Raw genomic sequence first — 14,581 nt, forward strand, 5'->3', positions numbered from 1 at the left:
ATTACAGCTAAACAGCAACTATAATTTAATTTATTCTTATTTTTGATTTTTATAGCAACCTTGTTTGATGGGTTTCTGAATCGGAAATCCTACAAATACATGTTTATAATCTTATTCTGAACATGAAACTTGGATCCTACTTTTGGAGGATTTTTAAGACGTTCTAGGTTACTCAAAGGACAATGCCAGGGATTTTTGGCAGTAGGGTGTTGAGTATTCATTTAGATTTTCTTCCAGCATTTGTCTAAGTTTTATTAGATGCAGTGTTATATTTCACATGTCTTTTATTATTTATGTATTTTATCTCACATATATTTTGTATTTATCTTTTTTATCTTAAAAGGAATTAGTTGTTAAGCTAGAAAAAGTGATTCTTGGTATATAAGGACCTGGATTAATCTTAAGGAACAAGTGACATTTTTTATTATAATATTAAGGGGCTTTTTCAGAGTTAACTGTACTTCGAAATCCGGAATGTTTCTTGTGTGGTTTCGCACTGTGGATGCTCTGGAACTGGAGACACACAAAGACGGCCAATGTCCTAAGCATGTTAGTGTAGGTTACACTTACGACCACCAAAGTGAATCTGGGGGTCTCTGTGATGGGGCGTTTTCACTTAGACAAAGCTCAGGCAAGGCCTGTCCATGCAAGTGGTTTCTATGCAGATCAGTTCATCAATGAATATACAAATTTTTGGAGTTGTATATTTTGCACCCAGAATTGGGTGAGTGCAAGACCTCAATGGTTATGCTGACTTGTAGGTTAAAGGTTCTTTAGAGTTTAGAGTTCTCTGCACACCATATTATTATCACACTGGTTGAATATTGTTTCATTTATGGTGCCCAAACTATGAGCATGCACCAAATGGATGGATCATTTTCGGACACGTTTGTAAATCTGTCACAGATCACTATTTTCTGCCAGCTGTGTGAGCAGTCACCTGCTAATAGGCTCCAATGGCATCTGACTACTCAGCCCAAAAGTGTGTAGCCAATTTGGAAGGTGCTGTCCTTTGCCCCTCAGTGGGGCAGCAGGTTTAGTCCACGTGTGGCCAGATGTACACAAGTCAAGGAACAGATAACTACATACATAGACAATCCCTAGCTGGCCCTGACTGAGCACAGGTCTGTTGCTGAGGTGGGTACTGTAGAACTTATCTTTGTCTGTCCAAAGGGCAGAATAAGGGGGAAATGTGTCAACATTTGGAGAAATTTAAGGTGGAGAAACATAAAGTACCAACCAATCAGAGTCTTTAATTTTTCAAACAGCCTGTAAAATAACAGCAGCTGATTGGTTGATATAAGGTGTGCCCAAATTAAAAGGAGACTTTTGCTGTAACGGCATTGTATCTAATCGCAGTGGGTTAATGTGTTTGCCAACTGATGGCGAGGCGTTTTGCCCAGTTGCACCTGTGTAGTGAACGGCTTTGCCTCAGTTTCCTCATTCACGGAAAGTTGTTTTGCACGGTCGGTTACATGATGGATCCCTCTAGATCAGCGCAAAGAGCTGTTATCCAATTTTTTGCGCAGAAGGCGATCGTGCTTCTGAACTTTATCGCAGGTTGAAGACGGTGTACGGAGAGCAGAGTCTCGCACAGTGTACTGCAAGACGTTGTTGAGGATGAAACAAGCGCAAAGACGAGCTCTCGATAGAGATAGTGCTGCTCTAGGAGAGTGCTAGGCCACATGTGGCCAATAAGATTCTCGGCCTGCTGGTCATATTTCAATGGAAGGTCCTAAAGCATCCTCCATACAGCCCCGATATCTCCCCATGTGACTCCCATATCTTCAGCCCCTTAAAAAAATCACTAAAAGTTCAACGATTCACCTGTCAAACAGAAGTACAGGAAGCCGTGGAAAACTAGATCCGTCAACAACCAAGAAGTATCTACACTGACGCCATCCACTCCCTTCCTGCGCCCTGGTATCACTGGATCAATGTCAATGGCACTTATGTATAGTTATGTTACACATGCACTGTATATAAATATTCTTTATTCTTTACCTACAACCATAGCCTCCTTTATAATTGGGCACACCTTATACTTTATCTCATACTGCTTTATCTCTAAGCTTTGATACATCACCTAATAAGTATTGTTGGACCCTCCCCAATTACCACATATATGACATATTATGGTACGTTTAATTGCTTTTTACAATTCGATACATTATTAAGGTGCTATATTCCCTTCTTTTAGATTGTTGCCTAAAGTGGAACGATGAATGGTATCATTACTTTGCTTCTTCATGGGAAAAGCGGAGACATTGATACCTCACAACACAACAACACTAAAACACTGTTACCTTTATATATTTGTTGTTCATGCTGCAGACTGTATCACATCTCCGCAAGTTAAATAAGTAAAACAGGGTTTACACACGACACAGAGATAATGATGCCAAATACAGCCCATTGCTAGACATTCTGTCCTATAGATGAACCGTCTTCTCCGCTACCAGGTCATCCCTCTCGTACGAGAGCTCAACAGAATCAACCTCTTCATCGGCATCCAAAGAGCCCTCTGGTTGGATGTGCCTGAAGCTTTATATAGATATAATACAGTAGATGTTTAAGTCCAGTGGGCCTTTGACCCCCCACCTAAAGAGCCAACTGCAGCTTGGTCATATTTCTTTGATGCATGTTGTGATGACGGACTAACTCGTCTGACCGGGCAAATTTTTTCTGACAGCTGGGCCACCGGCAGCTGAAAGGCTTCTCACCTGTTAAAGGGAAAATATCCAGTTACCATAGAATAACACCTCTGTGCGTTATGACTGAAACAAAGCTATGACGCTACACTTTTTAAACAAAATATTTCGCCAATTACAAGGATGTACAGTAGCTGAATGGAATGGAATAGTTACTCCTATTGTAGTTGACTTTCAAACACTTCAAGGAGACATTTTGTATCAAGTACCTAGAAATGAGTGACTAGAATCAGACAGGAGGCAAACAGTCAATCCTGCTTTAATGGTGTCGCTAATTACTAACAAACTGATATGTTCTATTGCAATGAATATTGTTTCAGCCAATTAATTACTTGCCCTATATTTTTATTTTTCCATCCAGGAGGAGCAGGGGTCCTGCATCTTGTGCATTAAAGGAGAACTCTACCTAAGCCTTACATTACAATAAATTCCTTCTACACACTAGCAGACCTTGGGATCATCCTTCCTAGCACTTGTAGAATTGGGTATCAGAAAACGCTAAGCTTTGTGGGTAAGTTAACTGACATATCCACAAAGCCTGAGAGAAAGTACAAGTTTCAAAGTGAAATCATTACACTGTATGTTTGTGCCTTCAGCTGATTGGACTGCCATGTCAGACCAATCAGCTGAATTGCTAATAATAGTCATTAACAAATGCACCAGATTGTCCAACTGGCACATTCCCAGATTAAACTTTAAAAGGCGGACATTTTGCATCAACCGAATCCAAATACTTAAATAAAATTTGTATTTGTAAAGAGAAAAATGCTCTGTGGCCGCAACTAACCAGCAAATCCAAGTTTTTACCATCCTGACAGTCAAAATCCCGGTGGCGAGTATTAGGGTTAGTGTAAGGGAGGGTTTGGGTTAGGCTGCCAAAGAGTACGGTCAAGGTTAGGCTACTGAAGGGTACAGTTAGGGTTAGGTTGTGGCAGGGGTGGATTGGGACTCGAATCCGGCCAGGGAGCGGGGGGGGGAGTGTATGTAATGCACAGGGGGGGGGGAGGTATGTAATGCATGCCTGAGGGGGAGGGGTTATGTAATGCTCGCCGGGGGGGTGAGGGCTCTCCTCTCACCTGCTGCTGCTTCCTTTTACTGCTGGCTGGGCAGAGGGGGAACTAGAGCTGGGAGACCGCGAGGTGCTGTGCGCGCATGTGCAGCAGCCCTCCCGCGGCCATTTTGGATTTGGGCAAAGTGCTGCGGCCGGCCTCCCAGGGGGAGCGCGGCTGACACCTTTTTAATGAGTTTTGGGCCGGCAAACCGGGTAATGGCCCGGTTTCCTGGTGGGCCAATCCGCCCCTGGGTTGTGATATTGGTAATTCTGACATATGTGATTAGGGATGGGGACCACTGGGATATTATACACAACCCAAATAAACATATTATATTCAGAGGTATAAGTGAGTCCCTTTGTGTGCATAATCCACAATCGGTGGGTTCCTTTTCAGGCCTTTATGGACTTGCAGCAAAGGCGGGCCTAAACACCAATGTCCTTTCTATAAGTAAAAAACCTCAATACCTTGCACCGTATGGGTATTTTTTCTTTTCTTTTTAATTGTTGCAGTAGAGCACTTGAAATAACGTGGGCTAAAAATAATAAAACAATCAAGCCCCATTAAATAGATCCTCAATAAAAGATAAATTATTACACCCCGGATTATTTTTATATTAAAGTGATTTATTAATTTGATTAAATATTAAAATCCAAATTTCGTAGCCAAGTTATTTTAATCTATTGTGCAGATGCTACTACTAAGACAAGACATCAACGGAAAAAAATGTGAATAAAGGGTTTACGCACTTGTTTTACCTGTATGAGTCCTGGTGTGTGTCTTCAGGTGGTCAGACCGGGAGAACTTTCTCTCACATGTTTTACATTGGAAGGGTTTAACGCCTGAGGACATGAAACAAAAACAGTTTATATAGAGGCCGTATAGTATGTGTATTTCTGTGTATTTCTGTTCCAGTTCTGACCAACTCTCCTGCCGGAAAATGCACACAAGGGGGGTTTCTGAGTGCCTAGAACCTCCTCTGATAGGAGAAATCACAAGCATGGTATTACAAAGCCCCGCCCCCTCACAGCAACTTGCCAAGGTTCTACACACTCTTAAGCCCATTGTTTTTTATTGATTTCCAGGCAGCGGGAAACCCTCTACAAAAATAAAGAAGTTGCCTATAGCAACTAATCATCTAACTATCGGTATAGAATATATTTTATAAAATGAAATCTAGAATCTGACTTGCCCTCTTTAGACAGTTCGATACATCTCACCCTTTATGATGCCGTTTACCCACTAGTGTGTATATGTCATTATACCAACCTGTGTGCCGTCTTTGGTGCCTTTTCAGTTGATCGGAACGAGAAAATCTCCTCTCACAGTCTTTGAAGTCACATTGATATGGTTTCTCGCCTTAGGAGACAAGATGCAGAATGGCTTGTGTTTAATGAATGGTCCCGGGATGTGAGAAGTTTAGTAACGATTCAATTCTTGTTTATTGAATTGGTATTTTTCACAATATCCGCAGAATGTAGAGTTTTCATAATCACACAGATAGAAACTAAGGAGAATTTACGACCAGCTCAAAATGCGAATATATATTTTATTTGTGCACATTTCTTAATCATTTGTCAGGTGTATTTCCCAGTTTATGCCCAGGGCAGTCGACAACCTTGGTGGGCCCCAGTAAAGCCAAGGGGGACATTATGGGGGTCAAAATACATTAGGTCGGAAGCAGGACCGCCGAGAGGGGGGGGGGGGCGGATACTAATTACCCAGGTCTGAGCATGCTGGAGGGGCCCTGGTCCATCCCCTCCTCGGCAGCACACACCTACAGCATGTGCTGTGCTGACAGCAGGCTCAGCATGAGCGTCTCACTGACAGCATGAGGGATTATGCTGAGCCTGCTGTCAGCACAGCACATGCTGTAGGTATGTGCTGCTGATGCTGAGGGAGGTGTAGACAATAACACTCCTCCCTCAACTTTAAAGTGTGTTATCACCCACTAAATGTTTTGGGGGCATGGACTAATTGCCCAAGGTCAGGTGGACACGGCTCCCGTGATTTTGCCACGCCCCCAAAATTTTACCGGGGCCCGACATACCTCTCGGCTGCCCTGGTTGGAAGGTTGGCAGAAGCATTAGGTCAAAAATGGGAAGGTCAACAGTAGAAAGGTCAACATGAGGTCTTCGCTTTTTTTTAGCTGACTTGTGCCAACACCATTCATTAGGGTACGGTGGCCAATCCCGGGATCGGCAGGATCCTGGGATTTGTATTGATTCTACAACCCTGTCGATCTTTAGTGTTCGTGTTTAGAAGACTGGATGCACGATTCTAATGCTATCCACAACATAAGGTGCCATGATAGATGAACTAAGCGGATCTGTACATGAACATAGCAATATGATGTTAGACACCGTAGGACGGGGCTGTAGTATGTTACAAACACTGCGCTACCTGTGTGCTTCCTACTGTGCATCTGCAGGTGGGACAGCTTAAAGTATCTCTTGTTACATCCAGGGTATGCGCACATGAAAGGTCGCTTCTCATTGGTTTCTGCTGACCTAACGATAGCCGGGGTCACTCCAGGGACACGTCTAACATCCTATGGGGAAAATAATACACGTATGTACAATTACTATATTCATTATTACTGTACAAAATCATATCATTTGACACAGGATGGTATTGGGATCCCGATGCCGCCAGTTAGAAAACGGCCAGCGGCAGCCCGCTGGTCAGGACCTGGACTTTTTAAGTAAGTATACTTAACCCTCCCCCTACCCTAGCTCTAAAACTGTCTAAACCTAAACTTCCTCTGCCTAACTCTAACCCTCCCTCTACTACCTAAACCTAACCATCCAACCCTTATTGTATAACCCTAACCCTCCCTCTACTACCTAAACCTTAACCCCAGCCTCTGCCGTATAACCCTAACCCTCCCTCTACTACCTAAACCTAACCCCAGCCCCTGCCGTATAACCCTAACCCTCCCTCTACTACCTAAACCTTAACCCCAGCCCCTGCCGTATAACCCTAACCCTCCCTCTACTACCTAAACCTAACCCCAGCCCCTGCCGTATATCCCTAACTCTCCCTCTACTACCTAAACCTTAACCCCAGCCCCTGCCGTATAACCCTAACCCTCCCTCTACTACCTAAACCTAACCATCCAGCCCCTGCCGTATAACCCTAACCCTCCCTCTACTACCTAAACCTAACCCCCAGCCCCTGTTGTATAACTCTAACCCTCCCTCTACTACCTAAACCTAACCCCAGCCCCTGCCGTATAACCCTAACCCTCCCTCTACTACCTAACCCTAACCCCCAGCCTCTGTTGTATAACTCTAAACCTCCCTCTATTACCTAAACCTAACCCCCCAGCCCCTGCCGTATAACCCTAACCCTCCCTCTACTACCTAAACCTAACCCCCAGCCTCTGTTGTAAAACCCTAACCCTCCCTCTACTACCTAAACCTAACCCCCAGCCTCTGTTGTATAACCCTAACCCTCCCTCTATTACCTAAACCTAACCCCCAGCCTCTGTTGTATAACTCTAACCCTCCCTCTACTACCTAAACCTAACCATCCAGCCCTTGTTGTATGACCCTAACCCTCCCTCTACTACCTAAACCTTAACCCCCCAGCCCTTGCCATATAAACATAGTTGCCCAGAATCAAGATAAATATTATTCCCTTCATAACTTTGTGTACAGGAGCAGAGATCATTGCTGTTACCATGTAACAATTGCAGCAGCATGAGGTCTGTTTTGGGATCAGCCGATATATTTGTCCACAGATGTGATACAATATTACAGATTGTTATATTTCGGCAACATCAAATTGATGACATCACTGATTTTACTGTAGAACAACCGGCCCCTTTGTTTTCCCATTTTCAGATAAACATTTACCTTTATGAATTTTGCAGCCTGGAACCCTATTGTTATCTATTATGGCGCCACACAGGATCGGCAGTGACCAATTCCCTACGTGATCTTAATGAGAATGGAAATGTAGTATTACATGTATCATTATTAACTCTACGAGATAATATGAATTAACTCATCACTTGCCCACAATATGACCTGCTGAATTTTTAGAATTTTTTTTTTTTTTAAAAAGGTCAGTCTATTGTTAAATATAAAATTTTCTGTGACTGCTAAGGGAAGTATTCAATTCCGACAGATAATTCCGCCAGGCGGAAATATCGTTATTTTCTGACAAGATTGACATTCGACCTATTTAATGTCGGGTCCTATTGTCAGACCGTCGGAATAGACGGCTGATATTAATGACAGGGGGAAACAATATTTGTTTAAAGTTGAATCTGGATTTTCAAAAACATGCTGAATTGTCATATCCACGGTACTATCGGTGGCTGTTTTTGCCAATCCATGGACTTTGCCAATCTCCAGTTTTCTTTTAAAGCGGCAATCATTTACACTGCAAAACCAGTTTGGTTTTGCAGTGCAAATGATTGCCGCTTTAAAAAACCTGAAGATTTCTTACCAAATCTCTCACTTTCTGAATCTCTCATCCTATTACATTTCACCCAGACAGTCAAAAAGTCCATGGATTGTCAAAAACAGCCACCGATAGTACCGTGGATATGACAATTCAGCAGCTGTTTTTGACAAACCAGATTCAACTTTAAACAAATATTATTTCCCCCTGTCATTAATATCAGCCAACGTTGAATAATCCCTAAAACTACAGGTTCATTAGTGTTTTTGTCCTTTTGGAAGGGCACGTCTTGCCAGAGCAGAGAAACCTAGAGACAAATTTACTAAAGCTTCTTAAAATGAAAAGAGATTATGTTGCCCATGGCAACCAAAGTTACCCCTTAGAAAGTTTAACAAAATATTACTTGGAATGATGTGGTAGGTAAACTTCCGTTTGGAAAAATCAGTATATTTGATTCGTTCTTATCTATTCTTTGCCTCTGTCATTTTATTGTTACCTGGAGATGATGTAATTAGTCACCAACTAAAAGTTCTAGCGCCAAATGTAATAGGGTGCGAGAATGAGAAAGTTAGAGATTTTGGGAGAGTTTGCCGGGTTTTTTTTAAAGCGGCAATCAATTACCTGGCAAAATTAACCCGGTTTTGCTGTGTAAATGATTGCCGCTTTAACAAAAAAAAAAAAAGTTTTTACACATAATTTTTTTATTTTCATTTATATAACAAATGTTCTAATGAGTCACCACTACATGCTTACTTGTATGCCTCTAAACACTCCATGCGTGTGTATCCGGTACTGACCCCCACAGCTATATAACATCGGGGTGCTGTCATTTTCATAGGTTGTCGCATGACTGCAAAAAAACAAAAAAATGCAAAAAAATCACCAAGTGAAACCACTTTCTATATAATTTAATATTTACATAAAACAGAAAATAAGCCATGCATAGATACATATATAATGAGCAATTATTTTCAAATGTATTTTCTCCCTAATTATCTTGAATCTCTGGGTTCAAATATTATTTTTTTTACTGTAAATTCATCTTACTAATTACTTCTTTATAAGAAGTCCTCAAAAGTCAGAATCAAGTCTAAGAATTTGGTGTTAACACATTCCCTTTTAAAACTTCAAGTGGCCATTTTGTGTGCCCAACCAATGTTCAGCCAATCAATTCACTTAGGAAATAGAAGCTTAAATTAAAATCATATATCACTGAATCCACACAGAATATATTTATCAAGCAAGCCTCATAGAAGTAACTGAATAGTAAAAAGTTCAAGATCATTTTTGGAACAGCCCGTATATTTTACAGATGCACAAGCCTTGTGTTTATGACCATTGAAACTACAAATGCTGAACTGTGCATTTGAGCTGTCCGCCAAACATAGACAGATAAATATTTTGGCTTTATGTCTTGAAGATGAGGCCATGTCTCAGCCTGATTTTCCACAGATTCTGCAACTTTGGCCTAAAAAAAAAAGCAAAAAGAAAAATGTCTTCTTTTCGTGGATGGTCATAGATCACTAATATAGATTTTCTTCCTTTATCCTTAAAACATGCTTAGGTCAAATATGTTTTTTGTTGCTAAAAGTCTGTGAACTTTTGGATATGCGGCAAGCCATTTATGACAAAGCTGCATCGTTTTGTTATTACTATTGTGTCCTATACATTAGCCGTTTCTTACAGAAAACTCCCATCCTTTACATTCGGAGTTCGAATATCGGTCAAGGTTGATGTGTTTCCGCTCTGCAATCCTCCTAAAAAAGTAAACGTGCATATTCTGACAGAGCTGATATCATATTAGACAATGTAAGGTGGAGCAATCAGCTCCTGTAATTTTTCCGCTACAGCCTATAAAATGACAGAAGCTGATTGGTTGGCACTTTGTCTCTTTCAATTCTTAAACGGTAAAGTTGAATTGTTACCCAATCAGATGTGTGCTAGAATTTGATTGGTTGCTTAGAGCAACAAGTACATTTTTCTTTTTAGGAGGTTTTAGTAAATCTAGCCAATAAGAAACATTGGTAGCTAGTAAATATCAAATGTTAAAAGGAAAAATTAGTCATAAAGTTAGTTAGCAGCAACCAGAACTTGTGTGACCAACATTAATCTGTCCAAATTGTTGTACAGTATCATCTTACCACATTGAGAGGTAGATTTACAAAGCAGTGATAAGGGAGGAGAAGTGAGCCAGAGGAGAAGTGGCTCATGGCAGCCAATCAGCACTGAAGTAACATCTATAATTTGCATAATGTACAATCATACAGCGCTGATTGGTTGCCATGGGCCTCTCCGCTTCTGGCTCACTTCTCCCTTATCACCGCTTCATACATCTACCCCTGTGTTCTAGAGGATGTTTCAGATTTGTCTCTTTACTGTAGTTAGGGAAGGAAGATACAATACTGGTCACAGGGCTACATCATCCATAATGCTGACTAGAATGAAGCCTAGGGGCCCTGCATGGAATAAGGGCCCATCAATATTTTTGCTAGGTCACTGTTACCCAATGGTTAGAGGCACTTTGCACTCTGCACTGTAGCAAGCTGAGTATTTTTTTAAACATTGTGGGTGGGGGCAGACAGCGGACCAATAGCGTATGAGTGCTATTCCAACAGAGAAAAGGATGAGTAAGGAGGTCACCAGACTGGGTATCGTTGCTCTTGTGATTAATGAGGCTGTAAATGATGGCATAATCTCTGCTTCCTAAACATCAGCTGTAGTGGGGTGGGGTGTAGTGGGGTAAACGATTGATGTGCTGTAGAGGGCCTGAACGTCTAGTGCCTGGCCATGGGGTTATACGCCCCTGCAGGACATAATAATTAGCAAAAATCAAACTGCAAAGTGCTATAATGCACACATTTTGTATGTACGGTGTGCGCTATAGTCAGCACAAATAGGCCACTAGGGCATGCCGGACACGCTCACTGCAATGAAAAGTCGCCTGGATGCCGGAGACACTCCACACACGCAATATTTTGGGTGGAATATCATTGTTTATCATTTTCAGTCAACTTTTTTTTTTTTCCAATGAAAGGATTATTATAATTTCTAGAAAGATAGATCATTGTGTAGGACGAGGGTCACAGAGTTATATGACATTGGGATAAGTTTACTCAGTTACTAAGCAGCAGCTTTTGCATGAAAACACTTTTGTGGTATGTTTAAGCCCAAAATTTAATGGCAATGAGATTCAATGTAAAACGAGGCATTTTTTTTATTTTAGAAATGTGGGAAATCTCTGAGAAGTTAAGGCTTAATAATGTTGTGCTTAGAAAAAAGAAGAAAAAGAAATGCTGGTACACGTTATAAGTACTGAAACTGCTCATCAGCATCATTATAACAATTTCTGCAATATATAATATGATATAGAAAGTAATTTCAGATTAAGGGGGAAATTTACTAAAGGAAATTTGTAAAAAAAATAGGTGTATTTGTATCCAGATTACACTTATTTTTGACATTTAGGGGGACATTTACCAAAATGGATTCGTAGAAAAAAGGTGTATTCGTAGGGAGAAATACACCTTTTTTTTACGAATTTGTATTTTCGGGATTTACAATCCCAAAAATACAACAATTCGTAGTCCTAAAGATGGAACATTCGTATTTGTAGTTACAAATACGAATGCCCTACACCATCGATAGGATACGACAGAAATCACCATTCAAAAGAATGGTGGTTTCTGATTTACTAAGCAGCCGTACTGACAATACGGCTGCTTAGTGGTGTGAAACACCCACGCAAATACGACAGGAAAATAGAACACCATTTTCCTGTTCTATTTGCGTTTTAGCCTGCACGGATCAGTCAGATCCGTGCAGGCTACAGTGTAAAAAAATAGAAAAAATAAATAAATTAAAAAAAAAAACGGCGTGGGGTCCCCCCCACAGCTGTAACCAGCACCAGGCTGAAGGAGCCGGGGCCGGTAATTAAAAATCAGGGAGCCCGACAAATAGGGGTTCCCCGATTTTTAACAACCAGCCCCAGGCTCCAGGTCCGGGGCTGGTTCCCAAAATACGGGGGACAAAATGAGTAGGGGTCCCCCGTATTTTAAGAACCAGCCCCAGGCACAACCAGCCGGCAGGGTAATGTCACAGCCGGGGGACACTTATAATATAAGGTCCCGCGGCCAAAACATTCTCCCTACCGACCAGTCAGCCTGGCCAGGGGCCCTGGGGGAGTGGGGACCCCCCCAATGAAGGGGTCCCCCCCCTCCAGGACTTACCTGACCAGGCTGAAGCCTGGTGCTGTCCTCGATGCCCCTGGGCGGTGGGCATCGAGCTGATAAATGTTGTAAAAAATAGATAAACCATTGTTTTTTACTGTGGCACTACAAGTGCCAGCAAGCCTCCCCAGCAAGCTGGGACTTGGAGAACCACAAGTCCCAGCCTGCTGGGCATTAAAGGGCCCGCTGGCACTTGTAGTTCTACAGTTAAAAAAATAGTGCACAAAACACACTGACACACTTTTAAAATAAAACTTTATTACACACAAAGCCCACACATACTAATACTTACCTATCTTCTCTCCGTAGGTAGCCCTGATGTCCTGTGTCGGCGTCTTCTGGTCCTGTGTCGTCTTCTTCCTCCATGTCGACGTCGCTGTCGGCGATGGTGTCCCCGTCCGGATCCGAAGAAATCCATTTGGGAAGCTGTGGAAGGAAACCATACTCACCTGTCCCAGCGCGACGTAGTCCAGGTAAGGGTCTTGGCAAAAAAATAAACCGAAAACCCCGAAACCAAACCGGACACGACGGAGACGCACGGTGTGTTTACATCGTGCGGCTCCGCCTCCCGAATGCCGCTATTGGCCGCCTTGCGGCCTAGCGGCCAATAGCGGCATTCGGGAGGCGGAGCCGCACGATGTAAACAAACACACGTGCGTCTCCGTCAGTCCGGTTTGGTTTCGGGGTTTTCGGTTTATTTTTTTGCAAAGACCCTTACCTGGACTACGTCGCGCTGGGACAGGTGAGTATGGTTTCCTTCCACAGCTTCCCAAATGGATTTCTTCGGATCCGGACGGGGACACCATCGCCGACAGCGACGTCGACATGGAGGAAGAAGACGACACAGGACCAGAAGACGCCGACACAGGACATCAGGGCTACCTACGGAGAGAAGATAGGTAAGTATTAGTATGTGTGGGCTTTGTGTGTAATAAAGTTTTATTTTAAAAGTGTGTCAGTGTGTTTTGTGCACTATTTTTTTAACTGTAGAACTACAAGTGCCAGCGGGCCCTTTAATGCCCAGCAGGCTGGGACTTGTGGTTCTCCAAGTCCCAGCTTGCTGGGGAGGCTTGCTGGCACTTGTAGTGCCACAGTAAAAAACAATGGTTTATCTATTTTTTACAACATTTATCAGCTCGATGCCCACCGCCCAGGGGCATCGAGGACAGCACCAGGCTTCAGCCTGGTCAGGTAAGTCCTGGAGGGGGGGGACCCCTTCATTGGGGGGGTCCCCACTCCCCCAGGGCCCCTGGCCAGGCTGACTGGTCGGTAGGGAGAATGTTTTGGCCGCGGGACCTTATATTATAAGTGTCCCCCGGCTGTGACATTACCCTGCCGGCTGGTTGTGCCTGGGGCTGGTTCTTAAAATACGGGGGACCCCTACTCATTTTGTCCCCCGTATTTTGGGAACCAGCCCCGGACCTGGAGCCTGGGGCTGGTTGTTAAAAATCGGGGAACCCCTATTTGTCGGGCTCCCTGATTTTTAATTACCGGCCCCGGCTCCTTCAGCCTGGTGCTGGTTATGGCTGTGGGGGGGACCCCACGCCGTTTTTTTTTTTTATTTATTTATTTTTCTATTTTTTTTTACACCTTGCAGCCTGCACGGATCTGACTTGATCCGTGCAGACTGCTAGAAATAATTCGTATTAGCGGCCGTATATACGGCCGCTAATACGAATCATTACACCATCGGAGGGTTACAAAGCAGTCGTATCTGACTGCTTTGTAAATCCCCCTCCGGAACACGACTTTGCATACGACTTAAACAGTCGTATGCAGTCGTAGGGAAACAACCAATACGAAAAACTAGGTTTTTCATATTGGTAAATTTCCCCCTTACTATCCCAAAAATACGGCAATTCGCATTCGTACTGATAGCACATCAATACGAATACGAATTGCCGTATTTTCGGGATAGTAAGGGGGAAATTTGTAAAAAATAGGTGTAAAAATAGGTGTATTTGTATCCAGAAATACACTTATTTTTGACATTTACTATCCCGAAAATACTGCTATTCGTATTGATAGAGGGGGACATTTACCAAAATGGATTCGTAGAAAAAAGGTGTATTCGTAGGGAGAAATACACCTTTTTTTTACGAATTTGTATTTTCGGGATTTACAATCCCAAAAATACAACAATTCGTAGTCCTAAAGATGGAACATTCGTATTTGTAGT

At 42.6% G+C, this 14,581-nt stretch overlaps 1 protein-coding gene across 3 annotated transcripts in view; it reads right to left on the reverse strand.

The window, feature by feature from the left end:
- Nucleotides 1–1,233: 1,233 nt before the first annotated feature.
- WT1 (WT1 transcription factor) overlaps nt 1,234–14,581 on the reverse strand; it is a 46,824-nt gene continuing 33,476 nt past the window's right edge. For 2 of the 3 annotated variants that reach the window (XM_083164293.1, XM_083164291.1), the window contains 5 exons: nt 8,930–9,026; nt 6,167–6,314; nt 5,033–5,122; nt 4,513–4,605; nt 1,234–2,723 (listed from right to left, as the gene is read on the reverse strand). In XM_083164293.1, coding sequence (XP_083020419.1) covers nt 2,602–2,723; nt 4,513–4,605; nt 5,033–5,122; nt 6,167–6,314; nt 8,930–9,026 — 550 coding nt within the window. In that variant the 3' untranslated portion in view covers nt 1,234–2,601. The remainder of the gene's footprint in view (nt 2,724–4,512; nt 4,606–5,032; nt 5,123–6,166; nt 6,315–8,929; nt 9,027–14,581) is intronic. The other variant, XM_083164292.1, reaches the window with a different exon arrangement.

The sequence above is a fragment of the Crinia signifera genome, chromosome 11 (genome assembly GCF_055691185.1).
Source record: "Crinia signifera chromosome 11, ASM5569118v1, whole genome shotgun sequence".
Classification (NCBI taxonomy): Eukaryota; Metazoa; Chordata; class Amphibia; order Anura; family Myobatrachidae; genus Crinia; species Crinia signifera.